This window comes from Porites lutea, chromosome 5, assembly GCF_958299795.1.
Source record: "Porites lutea chromosome 5, jaPorLute2.1, whole genome shotgun sequence".
NCBI lineage: Eukaryota > Metazoa > Cnidaria > Anthozoa > Scleractinia > Poritidae > Porites > Porites lutea.
This window is the reverse complement of record NC_133205.1, coordinates 15,767,062-15,792,421: the sequence shown is the minus strand read 5'-3', so window position 1 is coordinate 15,792,421 and position 25,360 is coordinate 15,767,062. Positions and strand designations below refer to the sequence as shown.

The following is a 25,360-nucleotide window of genomic DNA, read 5'->3' as shown; positions in this document are numbered from 1 at the left end:
CAAGCTATGCAAACCCTATGCAGGCTATCTTCCTGAGGAAAGCATTTGGGGCAAGTCTAAGGGTACGCTTCTTAGATTTTTTATAAGTGGATTTTCAATCTCAAGAACTCACAGGTCCAATAGATTTATTAACTCATATCAGAAACTCATAAGGGGTTGATTCAAACCCTTATGAGCTTCTGGTCATATTTTAACCCCAGTTTTAGGATTCATGTTTTTTGTGGTATGGATCCGAACTGAAAATACACGAGGCAAGCAGTTAGGTCCGCTACGTTATCGCAGGTTCACACCCATCTTGCTGGTACCCTAAATAATCCATTTTCAGATTTTCGTTTCTTTTCACCCTAATGATTTCAAGGAATCTGAGATCATAAATTTAATATTAGCTTCCAGAGCAGCGCACCCTAAGAAAAAAAAGGTACACGCGCAAAGCCAACTCCTTCTCCCTCAGAGCTCCAGATTTCTCGTTCATGGGAGGCCACTAAAGAAAGGTTGGTAACCCATCTCTATCCGGTAAACTTTTATCTCTCCCAAGCTTAAGAGTCAAAAGGAGAAAACCAAATCGAGTGAGAAAAATTAAAACGAAACGAAAACAAAAATTCAGAATTCTTTTTGAACTTGCGCACTACATTGGGTCGGTGGTGTGTCGAATTGGACTATGGGACAGTTGTGGGGATAAGTTTCCTGCGCAACATAAAACCCAATCTAGTTCCACAGTGTAATTCGACACACCCGGTTCCAAAGACATACAGTGTATGACAGCAATGTTTGAAACGTTGGCGCGAACAGGTGAGAACTTGGCGGGCATTTTATTTTGCACAGAAAAAAAGGGGAAAAAACACACTTGCCAACTGCCCGTTACCGGCTCCAAGCCGACAGAAATGCACGGATCATGGGTCTTTCATTCGATGGGTGGATTAACAGGACCGCACCCATCACCTTTGCTGTGAAATTTTGTCTGAAATCTTCCAAATTATGAAAAAGTTTGCGATAGTAAAGTGACGTCAACAGTACAGGCCATCCGTAGGAAACAAGACGGCAACGAAGAAACCCTGGAACAGGTATTTATAGGAATGGAGAAAAAGGAGGAAAATTTCCAGTCCAAATTCCAGTCTTTGTCAGTGGAACTTGGATTCTGGATTCCAATCCTTAGTAGGATTCCGGATTCCACAAGCAAAAATTTCACGAATTCCATTACACGGGGCGGGAACAGGAGCTCATTAGCTGGAGAGAGCAACTTCCATGTACTCGTGTATTTTTAGAACGGTTTTTCCGCGAATCTAGAATATCTTTTAAGTCCCACAAACCAGTTAACAAAACCTACAGACCTAAAAATGATAATTTTTGCCTTTTAATGACGTTAGGTTTTCATTTTTGATATCTTATCCTTGAGATGCGTTTATAGACGTGGGGGAGATTCCATTTTCGCAGGAAAAATTGCCCTAAAATGTGTCTAAAAATAAACCGGTCTGTAAAAACGCCGTGACATAGGCGTAGTATGGGAGTTTCTCGCTCCGGGTTATGGGCTCCTGGGGGGAAGTTGAAATTTTAAAGAATATCAAGAACAGGAAAATACAACTCAACAGATTACAACTGCTATTTGATAAATAGCTGCGAGACTGAGTAACCATCCCTTTATATCCGGAATATGAGGAGGAACAGACAAGTGAAGACGGGGACCTAACCTCGGTCGAGGTAAACATGTTTTAAAGTAGGAATTATTCTGAATGAATAATAAAACAACTATTAAAACAATAAATAAAAGACTTAAGTAGTCCTCGCAGGGTGTAATCCGCCTCCACCGAACATCCTCCTCTGGATTCCTATGAAATGGAATCCAATTTAGTGGATTAAAAAGGTCCACGAATTCTAGTTGATGGTGCATCAAGGATCAATCTTGCTGCCCTCTTTCGAAGTCTGAGGATGCTGTTCAAATTCGCCACGCTCGTAGATCACGCACAACCTCAAATTGACCATCGTGATTAAGTTCAAATACTCAAACACTTCAAATACTCAACCTTTTTTATTTTGTTAGACCGTGTTCGTTGTACATAACAGTTATAAAAACATTTTTACCCCAGTTGTTTAGTTGTTTAAAAAGAAATCTTTTTCAACGCTCAAGTTTTGCGATGATAAATTTCCCCCATCAATATAATATACTTAAGAAATAACCTAAGCTGCTCAGGACAGCTACACACGATGATAAATAAATAGATAAGTGGAAATTCTAACAAAAGTTCGACTATGTTTTAGAACTTATTCAAACTCTTTCTCTGTCATAGCAATCTAATATATAATATGTCAATATTTTGTAATAAATACCTTAAGACCAATATAAAAGGGTGATAATATTTGCCACAAAAAAGCGATAAAATGTCATTCAAAATATAAATTAATATCCTGGATTTTCCATAGGATATGTATCAGATATACTATGCCCAATCAAAACTCTGGAATTACATTACAAAATGTTTCATTTTGAAAGGCGTCGAAACACTTAGTAGCGTTAATCACCTATCACTGCTGGGCGCCAGTGGAGACTGGGATAGAATGAAAAAGGAAATTATCCTTTCCCCATACCCCAAAACGCCTACTTTAATAGAAGATACTTGGAAGGGTGCTAATCTCAAGTTCAGGAACAGTTTTATTTTGACGAATCAGGAAACATCTGATCAGGAAGTGGTCCACTTGTTCGGAAGTCTAGCACTGCCTCGTGTGGCAGCGCAGTTCTTCTCGGGTAGAAGGTGTAGTTGCTCGGGTATTTGAGCAAATTTTCAACAGACGACATATAGAGGTCGGCAAACCGAACCAGTCGCCTCGTGAAATATGTAGAGTTGTTGTAGGTCCTGAAGACACTGCCAAATCTCGGGCTGAATATCGCTTTCAACTTCTCTCTGAAGGATAAACAACAACCATATTTTCGTTACTAACTTCCACCGACTACGGGCCGGTTGTTTCTAAAAAAGGCAAAACATAGTGAATTGGTTGGTCGTTCAGGTAGTGGAGACAGCACTAAAAGAAGTGAGCAGCGAAATGGGTAAGGGGTCGACCATTTGACTATTGAGGGGGATATGGGTGATTTGCTTTGCGTAAGAATTTTTTTCGCAAACCTCTGGTGATAGAATTTTTTTCCCTGACATACAAAGCCATTGTATGGCAGGTATTTCCTTGCAAGATTCTTTTTCGCTCGAAATCAGTCTGCAGGATATTTTTTCTAAAATCACCCATACCCCCTCTCAAAAGTCGAATGGTCGGCCCCTAAACCGCTTTTTTTCCCTTTCCGGCTCCATTTTGCGCTACTCCCCGCTATCTAAAAACCTCGAACAGGCTAGTTCTGTCTACTTTGGCTACTTAAGAATTTTAGGCTGCGTCATTTCACACGGCACCAGCCTCCCATGCAGACGTTCTTAGGGGTTCCTCTTCTGCACGTGACGAAGAAGAACGTTTAAACGTCTGCGAAGAACGTCTGCGTGGGAGGCTAACACGGCACGGGACGAATTTTCGACCATTGGAAAATTCTTGCGTTTAGGTGTTCTGCTCTAACCGTACGAAAATTTAGACGTCTAGCCGTTGAAAAGTTTGAAAGCCAAAATTTAGGTCAACTTTTTAGCCATTACGGTCGAAAATTGGACCAGCGCCGTGTGAACACCATAACCCTCTGAATGTTTTGAAGCAAAGGCATGGATGCGTGGTAACTCAGCTGGGAGACGCCATTTTGGACTTGCTGAGTAAAGAGGCGATCTGCGCATAGGCATATAACTAGGAGTTTCAGGTTAAAGGTAAGGGCTGGCGTCAAAGCTGGAAGACAATTCGGACAATCAGTTTAAAAATAAAATGAAAATAACCCCGGAAATTATAGTGGGTAAAAGAAAAATAAGTTATTTCCGTGTATAATTTGTGATGTGTTAATAGGAGAAAGCCCTTCGAGTAAATTTCCAGAGTGCAAGCCGATGATAAACGAGGCCTTTTAGTAACTGCTTGTTTATATATACAGTATATATTTACATTCCCTTATTTGCATATGGAAATACTTCCATCGTGAGATGAATCACGAGGAACCGCTCACCTTGTTTATAATCTGCTTGCACTCTGGAAATGTACCCGAAATCTGTCGATCTCGTCCACGTGCGTTTTATGTGACGTCATCGCACATAAGTATGAACAGCGCATGCTCCTGATCTTACATCCGACAAAATTTTGGCTTTTTTCCCGCTATTGAAGGGAATTATTGAAGAGAATAGTGTGCTGGCTCGCAATAGGCTCGCCAGTAATGAAAACCACGATAAGAAGGTTAATATTCAACTTGGTTGCTTAGTTCCGTGTGAACAGGGCGAAAATGTCCAATTTTTTAGCAGGTCGAAATCCGTCTAGTGCCGCGTGAACGTCGCCCTATCCTCCAAATTTTCACATAGACCATAATGCACCTTGTTTACCCCCCAAAATTTTGCATAACCACTGTTTCCAATTTCTCCTGGGTATTAAGGCCGTTCCAAGAGAAATCTAAGACAATGGTTATGTAAAATTTTGGGGGTAGACAGGGTGCATTATGGTCTATGTGAAAATGATGAATTGAGAAACCCACGGCCACACGCTCAATTTATGAAAATTGTGTACAGGTAATAGCATGATTTGTAGTGATATTTGGCATAAATACCACGAGTGATATTTCAAAATTGTTATACGTAATTTCACGAGCCGTTAGGCGAGTGAAATTTGAGACAATTTTAAAATATCACAAATGGTATTTATGCCAAATATCACGTACAAATCATTCTATTATTTGTTTACACTACTACCCACAAAAGGTTTGTAATTTTCACATGTAGGTATTTCAAATTAGGCTGAAATACCACTGCTCTAAGCCAATCAAATTGCAGAAATTTCTCATGTAGTAGTATAAAAAACGTAATAACATGTCGTAATATGGTCGATAGAGTGTGTGTATGTACTTACAATCAAACAAACGGACTACCACCTCACCACTGCGAAGTTTCTTAACTCGAAATACCGGCTACCTGTACGAATACGGTTTCAACGGCCGGTTTTTACAATTATTATGGTATTTAAGGTGAAATTTTATAAACTAAAAGAAATTAAGTACGTAAACTTAATGGGGATCAGGTCAATCGCACACAAGCCTGAAAGCGTTCTGACGATTCTCACCTTAGCTCTCTTCTTTCTCGTTTCCACTCCTCGGTCAGTTCACTTTTTCTTGGGCCATGAGGGAGAGCCTGCAAAAAGAAAAACAAGAATATGAATCCAATTTCATGAAACCATGAAAAGCAAAACAATATTAACTTTCACTGAGTTTACAATACAGATTATTCCAACTCACTAAATTTCTCAAATCACGCACTCAGGCCAATTTTCCTTGAGACGGTTGCTTAGGGAGAGCATTAAAGTTCAGAAAGGTAAAGAAAAAAGTTTCCTCGTGTGCTCACGTACTCGGCAAAACACCACATTCGGAAATTTAAGGCTTAGTCGTGCAGTGACGGCAAAGAAATGAACCAAACTGTGCATTAAGCCTATTGCTTTTTGTCTTTGACGTTCCCATTTTCGTAGTGGTTGGTAAAACTCCGTACCCTTTGGCAGTTAGGACGCAATTTAGCAGCCATTTACGGCTGTAGAGAGGAGTGAGGCCGAAATTGGCCATTTCGAGTTGGGGATTGCCAAAAGGTTAGAGTTGTGTCCAGTTGTACTTTATGGGACTGTTCCAGGGACTATCACTTCCTTGATTGGTTTTACGACTTTGCGTGGGAAAATGGGTCAAAACTCGTTCTCCAAAACGTTCCATGACCCAATTCAACACTGTGACTCAAAGCTTATTTAAACCTCGCAATGACCAATTGAGATGCTGAAAAAAAAGGACATAAAGGGCAGTCGTGAAGAGGCGGCTGTTAGAGGAAGTTTGGCTTAAACTTAATTAGAAATAATTCACTGACCTTTAGCTGGTTGATAAAATCTTGAAGAGAACTTAACCAGATAACAGATCGCTGAAATTCTGGGGAGTTCCCTATCCTGATTTCCCTCTAACAAAACATAAATGAATCGAAGAGTAATTTCATAATACAAATGCTGCATCTTCTGTGATGAACACAGATGTACAATTCTTTCTCCCAAGGACGAAAAGTGGTAAGGAGAAAGGGAAAAATCACGGAGTAACAAAATGTTCGTTTGCTTTTGTCTTTAGCGAGTGTGACCGGAATAAAGATAAAATACTGAAAACGAAATCGTCTATGCAAAAGTGATAATAATAAAGGTAAACAATGCTTTAATCATGCTCTCCCCTTAAGGGGCATTTTAAGAAATAAGGAAACAAATGATTAAATGGGACATTACATAACACGGTTAAAGATCCCAGCAGGAAGCTTGGAGGCGAACCAGTTGGCTATTGTACAAGCGTGGCTGAGGATTTGAACGCAGGACTACAGAGAACAAATCCAGCAAGCTATAGTCCAGGGCTCTAACCGCTCCGCCACGCTGCCTCCCAGCTACGAAAGTGTTAATAAGGGCAAAATCTAGTGAGATATATCCAGGTTTGCACGCAGCCGAAAAAAAACATAAGAAATTTGCCAAAAAAGGAAAATTCGTCAAGTCAGTATCAGTCAACCTTACAACTTTGACGGCTTTTGCAAGCAGGAGAAAAATCGTCAATCCTAGACTGCGAGCAGACTCTCTTTTTCTTCAGGTTTGGTAAGGGGAGTGCACGCGCGCGAGCTTGAGCAGCGAAGCCGCGAGACGTGAGAAACGAGGGCGGCAACCCGAGAAGAAAAATGAGAGACTGCCCGCATAGCCAGACCCAATGAAATACGCGTAGTGCCTCTCCCGTCTCGCGCCTTCAGTCACGCGCGAGGTCATTTGCGTGTCTCGGGCGTTTTGCTCGACGGACCAAGAAAAAAGAGAAAATGCTCGTAGTCTACGTCAATCCTGCAACTGTGTGCAAAACTGGACATGAGAGAACCTAGTGAGAAACTTTGGAGTAAAAAAGCTTTATGTGACTTACGATTTTTATGTGTTGCGGTGTACGAACTTCACAGAAACTTTGCTTATGCGGAAAAACAGGTGGGTAATACCTGGCGAACAATACTGCTGTATGACTTATTCGCTTGAGTATCCAATCACACAGCAACATTGACATGTCACAGAACACAAGTGCAGGTCACTGCTCTATTGATAAACATTAGAGATAAGCAGTTTCCCCGTAAGTTAAAACTCTACCGGATCGGATTAGGATTGCAAAACACTTTTCGTGTTGTTCATTAACCATGAGCACAGTGACCTGTAAAGTCTAACCCGCACTTGTGACCTGTAACCTGCTTTTGTACTGCCGCAGCAAGATTCGGTTGGCACCTCCTAATGTAACTCGGGTCACGCCACCTTAATTTTAACTCTTCCTTTCAACTTACAACAAAGAAGGCTTACATACTTCTAATTCTGGAATTATGGCTCCAGTTCTCCAGCCATGGTGAAGAACAGGATCCTACGAATAAAATGTTGCAATAAGTTTAAAATAAAATGCACTATATCTAGTCACTGTAACTTAAAAAATGAGCGCACGCACCTGAAGGTGAAAGCCACGTGATAATCAACAATAGACTCTCACCAAGAAATTCCATACTGTACCTGAATAAATTCCTTTACAACAAATAATGATTTATCGATGTTTGCTCCTATCCTGTTTGTTGTTGCTTTTTATTCTGTTGTTTCTACCTGTGCCTTGTCATTATTTTACAAACTATATTTTTCTCTGGACCTCACAGTCTCGCAGTGGGGCTTGGTCTGTGAGTGTTCCAGGCCACTTGGCGAAGTTTGTAAATAAATAAATAAATATACAAATCGATTTATTCAGAAACCCAGACCTTGTCGTGTACGTTTTTCATTTATCCACAAATAAGAACTCCGTTGAAATAATGAGTTATCGTTCTGTGTGGTTTGAAAAGATGCAAATGTGTTTTAGGCTTGGTGGTAGGTTTGTGTTTCAAGGAACAGATTGAAACAAGTTTCTTTTGCTCTCTTTTCAGACCAACCAGCGCTAAGTATTTTCCTTTTGTAGTTGCCAACTGGATTTTGAAAAGTTAACAAGATACAGTAAAGTACAAAGGATAATAAGGCGCTCCCATACACCACAGAAAATAGTTGAATTTCACAGTCCTGCTAAATTGATGGTCGACGGAAGTTCCGTTTAAACTAAGGGCTTCCGTTACGTATAGTGAAACGGATGGTGGCGAGATGAAGTTGTTGTGGAAGAACCGATAAGCATGTTCACTGATTGCAGTGATAACTAAAAGTAAACGTAAGCTGTAAAGACAAAAGAAAAAAAGGTAAACTTTGGTTGTAGACACGAGATGACACTCCTTTGATCTCCATCTTACCCGTAAGTCACTATAAACATGATCTCCAAAATAAAGCACATTTGGACCATACCAGCCTGTGAACTTTATAAACTGTTCAATATTCCCCTAAAAAAGCAGACACAAGTGATAAATACAATTAGACATCTGATTTAAGACAGAAAATTAAGAACTACGAGTCATTGTCTGTATGTAGAGGTGATCGTATATGATCCTAGATTAGGCAAACTGAAATATATAACAATTATTCACCGAAGTGAAGTTGACTAGTGGTGACATTTACCGAGCCGCGAGTTTGGCGCCGTCTGGAGGTAAATCAGTGAATAGCACTTGATATCCGGATTTTGAGTAGCCAATCAGAGCGCACGAAAAACACTATCCACCGTTTTAGTATATACTAAATATAAATATAAATATAAACAAACAGTTATGACTATGGTTTTAGTGGTACCACATTAACAATGCGGCTCTTTGTCCACCATACTGCGGACCGCGGAGATAGATTTTTAACATGTTTCTTTCTGCGGAGAAAGCTTCGCCATTAATAAAGGTCGATATAGTAGGTCAAAGGCCTTCGATTTCTCGCGAGCTAATTTGTCGAATGCAATGGTCGATGAGAGTACAGACCATGGAAATGACGTGGTGGTTGTGATCATACATATAGTTTCACTCGAGTTTTGAACTGACATTTTGATGTCAATTCTATCGTTGATACAATCATAGAGGACGATTTGCAATATTTAAAAGTTGTAAGACCCCCAACGACATTAAAGACCTTTAGATTCTAAAAAAAGAATGACAAAATGGACGAGATTTTCTAAATACTAGGTAGTACTTTCGCGTGAACCAACGTCATAAGTGAACTTACGCAACAGAACAAGAGAGCGAACGGCAAACCTTGTGTGACAAGCGTGACAATAATTTTGTTTGAAAAAAATTTGCCTCAAACTTCATATTCCTTTAAACAGATCTTTTTGTAAAAGACCAAAAAACAATGATATTTAGTGAAGATTACGACAAAACATGCGAGCAATAGCCCTGTCACGTTTGTCACACACAAGCGTTCTACCAACCTCCTCTTTCTGCCGTCTTGTTGAGTTAGGAAAACGTGATGGCCGTCGTCATTCAACTAGGAGTTTTGGCGAGAAAGTCGTAGTGGCGGGAATAAGATATCAAATGTAAGTGTTTGATCATTTTGCGATCAGGAAGAGGGTTTAACCTACTTCAATAAAAAGAACCCTGAAAAAAAAATGTGAAAAAAGTACAATGAAGATTTCCCGGGTGTCTACTTTTTTGAGACTACGCGAAAAAAAAAGTAACATCTAAAGGTCCTTATTGTTATCTGGCCATTGTTCATTTCCGTTCCTCTATAAGTTTGATCAAAATAATAAAGTCTCACAACTGTTCGTTTTGTAGTATGCTAAGCTTCTGCTCAAGTAAGACTACAAGAACTGCGTTACTCGGTTGCTAAACAACTGCTTCCTCGTTGCATAGCAACCAAGTTAACAGTTAACAGCGCAGGGCGAAGTGTCTTATTACCTCCATATATACTTGTCCTTTACACAAAGCTGAAACCTTCTGCCATGTTGGATGATATAATCTGGTGTCCACACATCTAAAAGGCCTGAAAAATTTAAAAACGTATTTCTCTAGGTAAGCCGACTAAAGGTGGAACTCGCACCCATCTCGCAAGCATGAAGCAAAGGAAAACTTCACCACCCAGAGAGAATAAGAACTACCAAAACAACTAGTTAGACGACACAACCAAATTATGAGGAGAATCCATTTAAGATCATGACACAAATACAGATATCGCATTATCCACTCCCCGTGGAGCTTTACAGAGATAACCTGTATTTCGGTGTGAGATAAGGTGGGGGGGGGGGGGGGGGGGGAGGGGGTAATTACCAGACTGTTTTCAGTGCAGTTTACCATTAACGGAGTCATGAGTTATGAATGCTTTGTATATCAACTGAAAGAATGCACTGTATTTAACACGAAAGTACTAAGGGGACACTATTTTTACGTCTCCTACTGGAGACGGGACCGCCATTTTACGTGGTCATCCAAGCCACGCGAAGGTCTAACCGTATAAGACTCTGAGTATTAGTCCGGCCCCGGGAATCGAACCCAAGACCTCCCGCTCTGCAGTCAAGCGCTCTACCGACTGAGCTAATCCCGCTGCGGTAAGAGATAGTCAATACAATACAATCTCTGGTGGTTCTTCAACGTCCCACGGGGTGCACTTATGTCAGAAAAGGCGTTACGTTGTTTCTCCTTATCTGAAAGGACTAGAAACGCCTTAACATCGGCAGATGTCAGAGTAAAGGTGGCCAAAGGCACCAATGTGTTTCCGTCAGTTATTAAAGATCCTGAGTTTCAGTCCCGCCGAAGAAAACCACGGACCAACGTTCCACAGCCAGGCACCCAGTCAAGTAGGCTAAAAAGAGGCGGTTAACAAGATGCCTACGATATATCTCATCCCAGTAATAAGCCAGAAATAATACAAATTAATATGAACCATGAAATAACCTAGATCAGCTATGTTAGCTATATGTCTGCTACACACTTAAAGGAACAAACCTTGATGCCTGATGATGATAAAAAGAAGGTTTACGAGCCTTTGTTATAACAACATCAAACAGATCGCGCCATCCTTTGCCAACAATGTGGTCCATACCCTTTTTCCTGTGAAGTCAAACAAATACGCAATATCACATTATTATAGTTATAGCTATGATTCAGACAAGTACTTTGAGTTTAATCTATGACTAAATAAGCAAAAGCAAGCTGCAGGGATTTCGCTTGACGCCTAGATAGGGTGAATAGTTCAGTCGTTTGCCCTGACTGTCAGCTATTTTGATGTGCATTATTTTCGAAGCTGAAACTCCCCCAACCCGGCCAGAAGCTCTCGTCTCCACTGCTAGCTATAGCTATCGGCATTACGGGGTAAAATCAAATAATAACGGTCAGCGATTCAAAGGAACGAACCCGTATTACACGCGCGCAGGCCTGAAACGGTATCAAGTGGGCAAACCCATTTTAAAAACAGATCACTGCAGAGAAGAGCAAGCTTCAGACATTAATAAAGTGTTTCATAATCTCTTGCAAAAAAAGCGAAAGAAAGTAGGAAAACTCTTAGGTCACGTTTCACATTATTACGAGTTTACGAGTCGTGTTTGGCCAGTCAACACGAGGCAAGAGGCTAGAGATTTATGATTTTGTAATGCACAGAACAAGGTTTTATTAGATTACTAAGAGAAAACCCAAAATCCATGTTTTAATACTAGGGGGTGGGTCATGTAACTTCCAACCTTGCTTTAGGAGTGGGTCAGTCATTTTTTTGCCGAAGGGAGGGGGTGGGCCATGTATCTTTTATCAACTACATTTCCAAATGCTCCGGACCTCCACCCCCCACCCCCCCCCCCCCCCCCCCCAACTCTATACCTGTTGACAAGTCCCTTATAACCTATAGGACTGTAGTTGACAATGACTGACATTTCGACAACCTGCGCGGTAGTCATCTTCAGAGTCAAAGTGAATTGTATCACGTCAGTTGGTGGTATTATACTGTGGTTATTGACGTGATTGGTCAATTAAATCGCGATGTTATTGGTCACGTGTCAGTTAAGTCGTGATGTTATTGGCTATGAAGACTTGTAATCTCATTGGTGCGTTTCGATCCGTCTATTGTACAATTTAACAGTCAGGTATTGTTAGTCAAATACCGGTAGTCGGTTGTCCAGTCGTTCTCTAGCCTGCGACCGGAAATACGTCTGTGTTTCGCAGGCTAGTCATTCTCTCGTAGTTAGTTTTGCTTGAGTCCGTCAGTAAATCGTTTGTACGGTGCTGGTAACTGATGACTACGATTCAGTGGCGTTTGTTCTAAGTTAGCAAACCAGCTCTCTAAAGTGAGTCGCTGATAGTAGTCTGTAGAATACGTAATACATGTCGCAGAGTACCAGTCAATTTGATGTTTCATCTGTTAAAGGTGTTCAGCAATGTGATTGTTGACGTCAACATTTCTTTTCGCTCGTTTGTGTTCAGTCAGTCGCGTGCTAAGGTTTCTGCCAGTTTCACCAATGTAAGTGGCCCGTCAGTCGCGGAATTTGATCTTGTATGCTGCCCCCTGTCTGTCTTCCGGTTTGTCTTTGTCCTTAACATTAGTAAGTAGCCGTCGTGAAATGGTTATCGGTTTGTGTGCAACGCGTATGTTTTTTTCTTTAGGTTGTAGTATACGTGCGATAGTTTCAGAGGTGCCTCTGATGTACGGTACAGTCGCTGTCGTAACAGGTCCAAAGCTGACGTTGGTCTGAGTGTTGGAATCAGTGTTACTGTGAGCGTTGTAGATGTTTTTACTAAAAACGTTGTTTAGGTAGTCAGTCTCGTCTTGTAGGCTGTCAGGCGAGTCGCAAACTAGTTACCTCCCTTTGTCATTAGAACATGAAATAAACAGGACTAAGTAACCGCCCACCGCAAACGGATGGAGTCGGTAACGAATATCTGCCGGCTTGCTGTTCTTACTCAGAGTATAAAGATGAATTCGTTAGTCTTACACAAACTCATAGCCACTGTTGGTAATCAAGAACAGCATTTTCCCAGACGAGAGAAGTCTGTTAAGCAGTTCTCCAAGACGAGGACTTTTCTCTAAGTATGTACCTGATGAAAAAAGGAAAAAAAAGTCATAATAGTCAAACACACCACTAATATACTGCACTGTACTTTGTCAATGGAACGCCAGTCCCCAAATAACATGAAATAAATGCCAAAGATATATTGGTTCGATCTTGTCCCCAGTCACAACAGAATGGGGCTTGAAAAAAACCTTGAATTCCAGCGTGTCTTCCATTACTTACCCGGGCCGAGTTATCAATTTGATTTAAAAGCCCCATTTACACGGCAGAAAATTTTTGGCACGGCTGGGATGAAAGTAGTGCGCGTATCAAAAAAATTGTATTCATTACTCATTTACACGTTCTTTTTTCTACCGCGCTAATCGATGTGAAATTATGATTTGGTACGGGTAAAAGGCTCAACATCTCGGCCAGCGTACTCGATTCTTGTCTAGTACGCATGCTGGTTCTTCTGTAAAAACATGGCGGACGAAAAGTTCTTAGAATTCCCACAGCTGCATGTAGTCTACTACGCTCAATGAACAAATGTTATGCTTAGCTACATAATTCCCGAAAATTTGTCTAAAATTCTTTCCGGAATTTCCCCCAAAAAGTTCTAAAATTCTTTTAGAAATGCCTAAAATTCTCCAAAAACTCTCTAAAATTACCGAAAATTCTTAAAAATTTCGGGGTTTTTCTTGTGACGATATAACAAGAAACAATGAGTTGTACGACCCCTTTTGGTGAATAACCGCTGGTAAGTTGTAGTGTAGATGACTCTGATGAAAAACCGCTATGCTCAGTGCTCTAGACACGGGTATATGTAGGATATGAACAGTCTGACACTTCTCTTGGTAGGTTGGAATACAAACAAAAACGTTTTGTCAACGTGTTTGCCTGTGAAATGTTGCCAACATGTCAGGTGAAAGTTCAAATTGCTCTAAAATGCTCGAATTGGTCAATTTTTTTCCCGAAAATTCCCGAGATTTTCTAAAATTCTTTTTGATGTCTAAAATTCCCCCCAAAATTCCGTAATTATGTAGCTAAGCCTAACAAAATAATGTGGTCATTGAACTACTGGTGTGGTTATTGAACTTTTGTGTGGTTATTAAAGGCATACAATTCCCTGAAAAATGCCTGCATCAGAAATGAGCTATGACCTAGCTATACTCTACCAGCACTATTCTCAGACTTTTACGCTTGCAGGAAGGTTATTAAAGTACCATCTCTGTCATTTTCACTCATTCACCATAAAAATTTCCAGAAATTTAAGCTAAACAAGTCATTGAAAAGGGATTTACCTATGTCACTTATGACTGCGTGATACATCTTTCCAGATTTATGAACAGCTTCCACAGCTTGCTAAAGAAAAAAAGCTAGATAAGACACTCATGACATGACTGCAGCCATAACACTGTACATTGAACATTACATTATCATCATCATCATCATCATCATCATGACTATGAGCTGTCTCTTTTTTCTTTAGTCCATTGAGCAAAACATACAAAAGACCAATAGCATGATTAGAGGCGTGAGAGGCCACCCTTGTTTCTCATGTCTAGTGAGCGCATGCAGTCCGCTCACTAAATCTGAAAAAAAAGAGACTGCTCAAAGTCTTCATCATTGTCATCACCATTAACAATATTGTTGACACTGGAAATGCAAACTTGTGTAACAGAAGGAGCTTAATCACGTAAACAAGATACTGTAAAATTCCGAAAATGAGCCCCTCTATGTATAAGTCCCTCCCAATATAAGCCCCCCCCCCCCCCCCCTCCCCAAACTCGTAACGCAAAAAACCTTCTGTTAAATCGCCCCTCCAAATATAAGCCCCCTGGGGCTTGTACTTGGAAAATTGCCTTCAAATACAAAGGAAAATGAAGCAACAACGGTAAATTTCCTTCCAGCTATAAGGCTAGTCCAATCGACTTTGAAACGTAAATTTCCCTCCGTAGATAAGCCCTCCGAATAGAAGCCCCTCCAAAAATAAGCGCCTCAAAAAGGGTCTTTGTAAAGTATAAGCCACAGGGCTTATTTTTGGAATTTTACGGTATTAGAAGACTTGTGTGACTCCATTAAGTAACAAGACCTGAATTTCTCATTGATACTACTTGTACAAATAATAGTCTTGTGTCTAGGTATAGATATAGGAGCGAATTGTTCAGATCTTAGAGGGGTGATGAGTTAGAGTGTGACAAGAGTCTTGCTGTAAAGTCCTTTACAGGCTGGATTTGAAAGCAAGATTTGCAGTTGTTGTCTCAAACCCACTGCTACACCTGCAAAAATTAGAAGTGAAAAAAGATAAACTAACCTGACAGTCTCTGAACAAATACTCAGGATCATAAGGAATACCTTTCTGCTGAAAAAACTACATAGCAAAAAAATATATAAAGAGGAGTACCAGTATGCGTTGAATAATAATGAATAGAAAATCCCAGTATGATCTTTTTCACTTAAAAACTAAGATTTCTACAAGTTGGGCATGCAATAGAAATCAGGAATGTCTACTTGACATCTCCATAAACAAAATGTTTGCTCACTTAGGAAATTAATACAGTGGAACTTCGATATAGTGAAGCTTTACACAATGCGGTCCTCCGAATGACAAACAATTTTCTTTACCCCAGTAATAGAAAAATATTTGAAAAAGAACCTCGATATAATGAAACCTCGTTGTAGCCAACAAATTCTGCCAGTCACTTGGTCCTTCATTATATCCAGGTTCCACTGTACCCACAGAAGGTGGGTGTACAGAGGAGAGATAAGTATTAGGGTGGGTGAGGGAAGAGCCAGAAGACTGACAGTGTGCTACTAAACTTAGCAGGCAGTTTGGTGTGTTTTTATTTATTTATTTATTCATTTATTTATGTTTTTGTTACAGAAAGACACTATTATTTCTGAAAAATTGACTTGGATGTGCAAAAGCTGAACCAAGGGTAAATAAAAACAAAAATGAGAGGCATGGGTAAGAAGGCACCCACTTAGATTGGCCATTTCATGGAGAATTTTTGCATGTCATGACTTAAGTTCCCCTGCAAACTGCGTACTTCAGTTTTAGAAGAAAAATATAAATTTATACTACAAATAATGTGATTTAACTTTCACAACTTAGTTGAGTAACAGATGGAAAGTTCTCCCCTTTTTAGCGTTACCTCAATAACATTAGATAAGAGGACCATTTCAGGATAAGAGAACAGATCAATCATATGATGCATGGTTCTTCTTGGACCCTAAAATGACACATAATGCAGGTGCAAAAATGTTAAAACTATATTAATTGCTTTTTTAGCATTCTCATGCGTGATTTCGAGCAAAGCAAACATATAGAAATTACAGTTTTCGCTATTTGTTGACGTTTGTCAGCGTTTAAGAGTCCTTCTCACGAAAAAAGCATTTTCTTAAAAATTCGTAGTGTTTTTTCCTTTAAATTTTTTCAGGGCCACAATTGATTAACTAACTACCCGGACTCTGAATTTCATGGTCATTGAAAAACTGTGACATTATCTTCTATGAGCCCAAACTTGAGTAAACATTGAAGATTTTTAGCGTTGTGGCTGATTTTGTGCTTTGGGAGTTGTCTATTGTTTCTAGTCTGTCATAATACAGCATTCTTGTTCAGCACGCGTGCAATGACCGCGCTTGGCTGACTTCCGAATGCTTACCGAGATATGATTATTTTGGTACAGTGAGACAGGCCATCGCGTGATACATAGAGGTTTAACTCACAATTTTTAATCAATTCTCATGCTTCTTGTGCCTTTGCAAAAAAATCAAGAAGTGCTACACACTAAATCTACTTACTATTAAAAAAATATCATTTTTTCATGCATCGTTTTTTTTTAGGTTTAATGCAAGCCAATAATTAAACCAACTCGTGACGGGAATATCTCGGTGAGCATTCGAAAGTCAGCCAAGCGTGGTCATTGCACGCGTGCTGAACAAGAATGCTGTATAATGACAGACTAGAAACAATAGACAACTCCCAAAGCACAAACTCAGCCAAAACGCTCAAAATTTCAATCTTTACTCAAGTTTGGGCTTATAGAAGATAATGACACAGTTTTTCAATGACCATGAAATTCAGAGTCCGGGTAGTTAGTTAATCAATTGTGGCCCTGAAAAAATTTGAAGGAAAAAAAACTACGAATTTTTAAGAAAATGCTTTTTTCGTGAGAAGGACTCTTAAACGCTGACAAACGTTAACAAATAGCGAAAACTGTAATTTCTATATGTTTGCTTTGCCCAAAATCGAGCGCATTTACAAGGCCCTAAAGCGTTTTGCTGACTTGCAAGGACCCATCTGTTATAACGATGCCCAAAATAAAGAGATGAATCTCACAGTTTATTAGATAATAATCCGTGTAAAGTTTGCTTATCATTTTCGCATAAATTATGACCTAAATTTGGAAACCGCTGAATTTCTCGAATTGGGTCTTTGCGATTTTGGTGAAACTCTGTTCAGCGCAAGGCACTAATGCGCACTATGTGTAGCTGAGAGATTTTCACGAAAAAATGCCGGCAACAGTAGATTTTCGACTCAGACCTCAAAGGGGCGTGGCATTATAACCACGTGACATTTACTCCGATCGCCAAAAATTTTATGTTATATTGTAGATTGATCTATATGTTATCCATTGTATGTGTTAGACTTACGGTAAAAGTAAAGGTGGGGATACCAGAGAACTTCAAAGTAGGATGGTACCCCCCCAAAAAAACTGGGTCGAGTCACCTTAAGTAGCCGAAAAACCTGAGTTCTAAGCATTCTGATGTTTTTCTATGAAACGACATTTACAATGCCAAATATAAAACTGTATATCAAAAAAAATCATTTAATTTTATCTTGTTATTTTAAAAAAATATGTGTCTTCTATCCTAAATATCACTTATCATCATTATTGTTTTCTAACTGTCTCCATAAGGTATAAAAAATTCACTTTCTTATTTGAACTTACATTGAGAAAATTTGAAGGGTTGATCTTTGTTATAGCAAGATGTGTTCCTTCATAAATTTTAAATACTTCTTCGTTGGGCACTGGCTGTAATCCCCTGAAAAAGTGACACATTTCACCATCAGAAATAAAGCTGACATAATGCTAATCTGGCTTTAAAATGTGCTGCTCAAGAATATTATCTAGACTTTGGTTTGAATCACCTGGTCCCTTCATCCTACCACTCTTAAATTGTTTAGTTGAGCTTTAAACTTCACTTAAGAAAAATTGGTACCCTCTAGCTACTCTTTCTCCTGAATTTCCAATAGCCCTTTGTCCCTCTTTGGGTTGCAGACATGAAGCATTTCTAGCATGCAACCACATGAAATAATTTAATGCAATAATAATACAGCTACAGTGTTCAATAAACATACCTGTAAACAGAACCTAACATTATGTTGTGAAAGGCATCAACTTTAAGCAGGAAACCCTACAAGTAAACCAGCAAGTGACTGAGCTGTCAGTCAACAACAAGAAGCTGTTTACCAAACTCTTACAATTAATATGTAAAAAAATGTGAGCTGCTCAGTAAAAAAAAATTATCATAAATACTCTATTAAGCCCTCCTCTCTAATAAGCCCCCCACCCCCACTAAGCTTTGCCACTTTGGATTCTCTTTTTCTTGGAGAACTGACACATTATTGTCACTGAATAAAATTAGCCCCCACTCTATTAAGCCCCCACCCCACCTCAAATGTGCTTGAAATAAATAAGCCACTGGGGGGCTTAAGGCTGGTTTTCCCTAGCGATGGAGTCTGAGTCAGAGTCGTAAACAGAAGTGTAGGAACGTGCATTGTGATTGGTTTATCCTTCTGCTTCTACTGCTGACTCCAACAATTTAGTTTTAACTAGATCATAAGCACAACATAAGCGTCAGTGCTGTAAGTGGAGTTGGAAAAAATGGAAACGCTCTGATTTTTCTGACACCGATTCCGTCGCGCTTATGACTCTGCTTATATATGACTCCAATATTTGATTTTCACTAGATCATAAGTGCTCTTAAGACTCCGCTTACGACTCACAATTTGACTCTATCACTAGTGAAAACCAGCCTTTATAGAGGATTGTATGACAACTAAAATAAATGTCTAATTATAAAAACAAAGGGCAACATAAAAGGATAACCAATATTGATATCATTGTGTGCACAAAATTATCTAACTGTAATAATTTGATTTGGTAAGCTCATCATATCTCTACAGGGACTACAGAGAATTATGCAAATAGCTTAATTATTTATTTATTTCATCTTAAGTAATAAAAAAAACTCTAGGTTTTAGCTGGAGTTATGTGTTGTTCCAGAAAAAATTCCCAATCCTCCATGGAAGATTTGAACCTCACCTCCTCCTTTTCTGGGACCAAACTATTTAGGTTACTAAAACTCCCTAGATGGATCTCTCTTTCTGCAATCTCATAAAGGTCTGTTAAGGTCCCTAAATTAATATTAAATAAGCCCCAATGTCCAGTCACAAATTCTTTAAAGTGAGTGGTAGAAATTGATAATAGCTAGATCAAAGCATTTTCCTGTAAATGATTGGTTTATTAATTTTGTTTTTATACCCTTTTCTCTTGATTAAATATTAATATTGTTTGGAGAAAATTGGAGTTAGTCAATCATGGGGCTTTAAGGGTTAATAACCGATAACAGGTTGTTGATATTAGTTATTATTGGTCAATACTTACACTACTTGTATCAAAATGAAGTCCTCTTATGGCAAAGTCAGGGTCATATTTCATTTCCTCGATTCCTCTAGGATACTAAAGGTATTGAAATCAGGCATTACCAACCGTTTTTTTTTTGTTTTTGTTTTTTTTTCAAATTATATGTTTGTACTTTACTTTTGTTTCAGTAAAACATAGCACAGCACAGTTGACACTGTTGAGATGAGGGCTTTGGGTTTAAACCTGGGACAGACAACCAACAGGGGCAGTTTCACAAATCCAGGGCTGTGCTCTAGCAGTAGCTGGTTTGCACAAGGCCCCTTACTTCTGCTTAATTTGAGCGACTAGGAAATTTTGGCTTTTTTCATACAAATCCAATGCTGGGCCAACCCTTGATTTCACAGGTTCATGCTTAGAAGGGTGTGCTCCCTGCAATTTTCCTTACAGCATAGCCTCACAAACATTTTTTCTTGTATAAAAAGCTCCTCATCTATGCAAACTTCCCTAAACCTCCCCCCCCCCACCCCCAATCCCCAAGGAAGGAGGTTAAACTGTATATGCTTGTAGGGATGGTAGAGAGGTCAAACAGTACTCCCGAACAAAAATAGTCCCTGGAATCTCTGAAGATTAAGGTTTGGACTTAATCAAAAGGAAGCATCTATGACTATCTCTTTTGCAGCTGCCCTGTCTTTAGGGTTACCAAACAAGGATCTTTCCAGATGATTAAAAAACCTGTTTTAGGACATCTAGAATAATTAAGTATCTTTGTGAAACAACTTTTTTAAGGGGGAGTTGTTATTACAGCTGCTTTTCCTGAATTTTCTGGACAGGAACTTCCCATTTCTTAAATAAAACAATCATATAAATTCAACTAAATTCTTACCCCATAAGTAGAAATCAGTTCCTTTACAGCTAAGTCATAAATTAGAAAATGTAGTGCAGTGGAATAAGAGGCCAGCGTATAATCATAGTCAAATCCATAAACATCAATGTGTTGCATGCCAAGTTCATTGTTGGCAAAGATTGCTTGCTCATCAACAAAGGTAGGATTTGTTGACTCTGAAAAAAAAACAGAGTCAAAGTGAGTTTTTTTCAGCTTATTAATAATTCATGAAGTAAAAATAAGGGAAATTACCTTCAATACAGTGAAGAACGTGAGGATGACAGATACTATAAAAAAAAGCCTCCACCAGACAAAAAGCTATACAATAAGGGCATTTTGGAAACCAAGTTCGCTATCCAGTGGATAAAATTTGTCCAGTGAATAGTACTCAGTATCCAACTTTTGCAGAACTGAGGCCTGTACCATAAAATATATAGTGAACTAAAACCTATTCATTCCCCAGAAATTTATGTCAAAATGCCATTTGAATCAAATCAAGCCATTTTCTGACCGTGATATATCTGGCCAAAAAGAACCAAATCTTCTTGGCCAATATGTCACCTGTCATTCTATATCTCTATTATGACATGAAACCTGGTTTGATTTCAAGTGGCAAATTTTTACTGAAAGTTCATAGACTGATAAAGTATGCAGAACAATAATAGATTGCTCTTCATCTTTAACTTCCCCAGGCCTATGAAATTTGAACATGTTACTTGAAATAACCAATAAGTTACAAATTTGATCCCATTAAGGTGACTCGACCCAGTTTTTTTGGGGGGGTACCATCCTACTTTGAAGCTCTCTGGTATCCCCACCTTTACTTTTATCGTAAGTCTAACACATAGAATGGATAACATATAGATCAGTCTACAATATAACATAAAATTTTTGGCGATCGGAGTAAATGTCACGTGGTTATAATGCCACGCCCCTTTGAGGTCTGAGTCGAAAATCTGCTGTTGCCGGCATTTTTTCGTGAAAATCTCTCGGCTACACATAGTGCACTTTAGTGCCTTGCGCTGAACAGAGTTTCACCAAAATTGCAAAGACCCAATTCAAGATTTTCCAAATTTAGGTCATAATTTATGCAAAAATGATAAGCAAACTTTACACGATTATATCTAATAAACTATGAGACTTATTCCTTTATTTTGGGGATCGTTATAACAGATGGGTCCTTGCAAGTCAGCAAAACGCTTTAGGGCCTTGTAAATGCACGCAATTTCGAGCAAAGCAAACATATAGAAATTACGGTTTTTGCTATTTGCTAATGTTTGTTAGCCTTTAAGAGTCCTTCTCACGAAAAAACCTTTTCTTAAAAATTCGTAGTTTTTTTTCCTTCAAATTTTTTCAGGGCCACAATTGATTAACTAACTACCCGGACTCTGAATTTCATGCTCATTGAAAAACTGTGACATTATCTTCCATAAGCCCAAACTTGAGTAAACATTGAAGATTTTTAACGTTTTGGCTGAGTTTGTGCTTAATTAAGATTGTCTATCTAAATCAAAGACATGTTAGAGATCTAAAACTGAAGTAGGTCTTGATTAAAAACCAAACTTCTTAATGCTTACACAATAGACCTTATTTCCAGTGCCCGCCACTTTACAGAAACAAATAACAAGAATTGCTAATACTAGCAATAGTCATCAAGTTTTTTCATTCTCGCAAAACAAGAAGACATTAATTTAGTTTTGTTAGTGTACCCAGGGGGTACACTGGATGTCAAGCGATGGGGATGATCAAAAGGGGCCAAAAATCAAACCCAAAAAAAATCCCTTTGGCTTCCAACAAATCCCAAAACATCCCTGGACCAAAAATTTTCCTCAAAAAAATTCCATGCCAAATTTCCAAGCCTTAAACATTTCCAGAAAGCAAAACAAGTTTGGTTGTACTTTATTTGCAGAAATACACGGCCAGGATACGTGGGCACTACCATGAATCTTCAGATTGTTTTGAATACCTGAAAAAATCCCTACTAAAATCAAGCTACCCAAAAAAATACTTGCCAAATTTTCGTGCCCAAATAAATCCAAGAATCAAAAATTTTAAACCCAAAAAACTCTTTGATCATCTCCGTCACTTGTAGTACCCCCTGGGAAAATGTACAGTTGGAGTTTCGACAAGTTTACTTTACATCAGTATTGCTTGCTGTGAGGACATCTATGGTCGCTACTGCATCCATAAAAGTAACAATGATTCCCTCCACCCATAATTTGCAAATGTCTTTAAGATGGAAAGTTCTTCCTTTTTTGTTGGCCAGAATAGACAGACTCCACAGTGAATTGGAAGAGTTCATGACTTATTTGCTCCCTGAGTAACCACATGGCATCATTTTTAGACCATCAGTCCTTAAGCGTGTACAAAGATGGAAGGTATCATAAATAAGGCTGGGTGGTGGTGGGGGGTACTCCCTTACATAAGCCATATAGGTATGTGCCACCCCCAAGGGTAGGGTTCTTAGGCCTTTTTGGTCTGAAAACGGGTATAGATATATTTTGCCCATTTTGGTCTGGAATCAGGTATGGTTTTCAAGGGAACTATGGGAGTGTGTGGATGTATTTATTGTTTCAAAGAAAGAAAGGTAGATATGTAAATTCGAAATAGATTTTGGATCTGGTCTGAAAACAGGTGTGGAAAATGACATTTTTTGGTCTGAAATAGGGTCAGGATCTGGGAAACCGCACAGTACACCCACACCAACAATTCCCAGGAGTAACCTCCCCCCCACCCCCCCAAGGAATAAGGTATATTACCAAGCATTAGGTTTAGCACATCTAAGAAAACCGCAGGAAGTCTCGATCTGCACATGTCAGTAACTTCCAGCAATTGTTTCACACTATTGACTAAAAATTAATTAACTTTCCGCCACGTTAACTTATCATTGGCATCAAAAAAATCTTGCAAAATGAATGCACAAACTTTTAAAATCATCTCAATTAATTAATTTAAAAGAAGTAATCGCAAAAACATTTCTCTGACGTTTATAATGGTTGAATTTGAAAAAAAAATAGTCGTATTCAAATATGAAGATCTATGTGAGCAGTCAAAATTTTCATTTTCATATCATTATTTCATATGATAAGCAAATTTGAGAGGCAGACATAGTTACTCACTATTGAGCTTATGCAAGATCTCCTACCATTTATAACACATTTTCGCTCAGCATACAATTTTTCTAATGCTTCAACAGTTGCAGCAACCTTTCTGTGAACGTTTCTGTCTTGCACAACACGTAAACCACTTTGAAAATTCCGAAAACAACGAGCAAAACGCTTGAGAACGTACACCGCCATCACGCGAGCGTCGCCATTTTGAGGGATAGCCCGGAGAAACTGGGAACAAGTAAGTACTCCTATTTACCTTTCCCCGAGGACTGGACTGTCTTCCTCGAGCCCCGAGCCCCACCCCGTGAATATGAGAAGACTCCATGTCTCGGCCGGGGGCCCGTTTCACTCAAGTCCTGGTATCAAAATTTGTGGGAACCTGAATTAAATTTTCAAAACAAAATCTATAGATCGTTTTCACTGTCACGCAACAAAAAAATAAATTGAAAACCTACGGTGTTCGAGGAGTATCACAAATAAAATTTACTATGTCTGATTCTTTTCTTGTCTTCTATGATTTTGATATCTATGATTAAAAGGAAAAATCCTTTTCGTTTTTATTGTGTCATTTTGATTTTAAATTTGTCGCGTTTGATTTCTCCAATAACAATTTTGATTTTCAAAGTTTGTCGCGTTTGATTTCTCAAATGCATTTTTGATTTCCAAAATTTGACGCGTTTGATTTCTAAAATTTGACGCGTTTGATTTCTCAAATGACACTTTTGATTTTCAAAATTTGTCGCGTTTGATTTCTCAAATGACACTCGAGTTTGATTTCCAAAATTTGACGCGTTTGATTTCTAAAATTTGACGCGTTTGATTTCCAAAATTAGACGCGTTTTGATTTCTCGAATGACACTTTTGATTTCCAAAATTTGTCGCGTTTGATTTCTCAAATGACACTCGAGTTTGATTTCCAAAATTTCTCGATTTCTATTACTAAATGAACGCTTATGTTTTCCAAGTGTGTTGAGTATGCTCTCTGAAATACGTGTATGATTGTTAATCTTTTCCCAACCGATATCTTAAACAAATGTTTGATTTCCAAAATCAGGTCGTTTGATTTCCCAAATGGCGTTTTCTGATTTCGAAAATAGTATAATGAGATAGATATCTACCCACGTGACAGGTTAAGTGGGTGCGATGCCCCCTCATGGGGAAATAATAGCCTCAAGCAGATTGTAGCATCCAGCGGTTTTGGTGAAAACAAGGGTCAGTGGGTCGGAATGCTCAGTCTCGCGGGCTCATAAAACCTGGGCTCGGTCACAGTTATTTAAGGATTTTTCATTTAAGGCCGGGGACATTCGGTTCTACTGATCATGGCAGAACGAGATAGAGAGGGCGTTTTTCGAGGAAGTTGTATCAACCACCCGCCTCACAGATTTGGCGGCTGTGAAAGGTTCATTTTGGGTGATGGAACGTCCAAGTGCAGGACATGCAGCTGCGTTGCACGTTCTCACGTAAGTACCAGGCATTTCATAGGCTGAATTCGTGTAGACCGGTACCTCAAATAATTATTCGTCTGTCCTACAAGGGGCTTTAATCAGGTCTTGGAATTTAAACTTATTACTTGGACCGATTCCCTTTTTCCAGTGAAAGAAGCCAAGAAAATGATATGTTATAAAAGACTAATTTTTAAACAACTTGTCCAAGTCTCAGGTCTTTTTGGCCCACAGTTTCTGAGTTATTTGCCGAAACGTTTCACACATCTTTGTAGAGCTTTGTATGGAGACGCCATATTGGTGCACAG

The 25,360-nt window shown here is 39.0% G+C and overlaps 1 protein-coding gene across 2 annotated transcripts; it reads right to left on the bottom strand.

Moving 5' to 3' along the window:
- Positions 1–2,004: 2,004 nt before the first annotated feature.
- LOC140937798 (5'-nucleotidase domain-containing protein 3-like) lies at positions 2,005–23,820 on the bottom strand. 2 transcript variants are annotated; one of them, XM_073387369.1, is made up of 16 exons: positions 23,646–23,820; positions 20,501–20,676; positions 19,639–19,713; positions 18,330–18,385; positions 17,920–18,013; positions 16,120–16,197; positions 15,279–15,335; positions 14,266–14,326; positions 12,908–13,010; positions 10,935–11,039; positions 9,891–9,975; positions 8,373–8,459; positions 7,427–7,480; positions 5,943–6,029; positions 5,164–5,231; positions 2,005–2,894 (listed from the first exon to the last, which is right to left on the bottom strand). In XM_073387369.1, exons 1-16 carry the CDS (start codon positions 23,797–23,799, stop codon positions 2,645–2,647), a joined length of 1,590 nt encoding a protein of 529 aa, XP_073243470.1. In that variant the 5' UTR covers positions 23,800–23,820; the 3' UTR covers positions 2,005–2,644. The 2 variants fall into 2 exon arrangements, with proteins under 2 accessions (XP_073243470.1, XP_073243471.1); XM_073387370.1 differs by having other exon boundaries at positions 23,620–23,761.
- Positions 23,821–25,360: the final 1,540 nt, after the last annotated feature.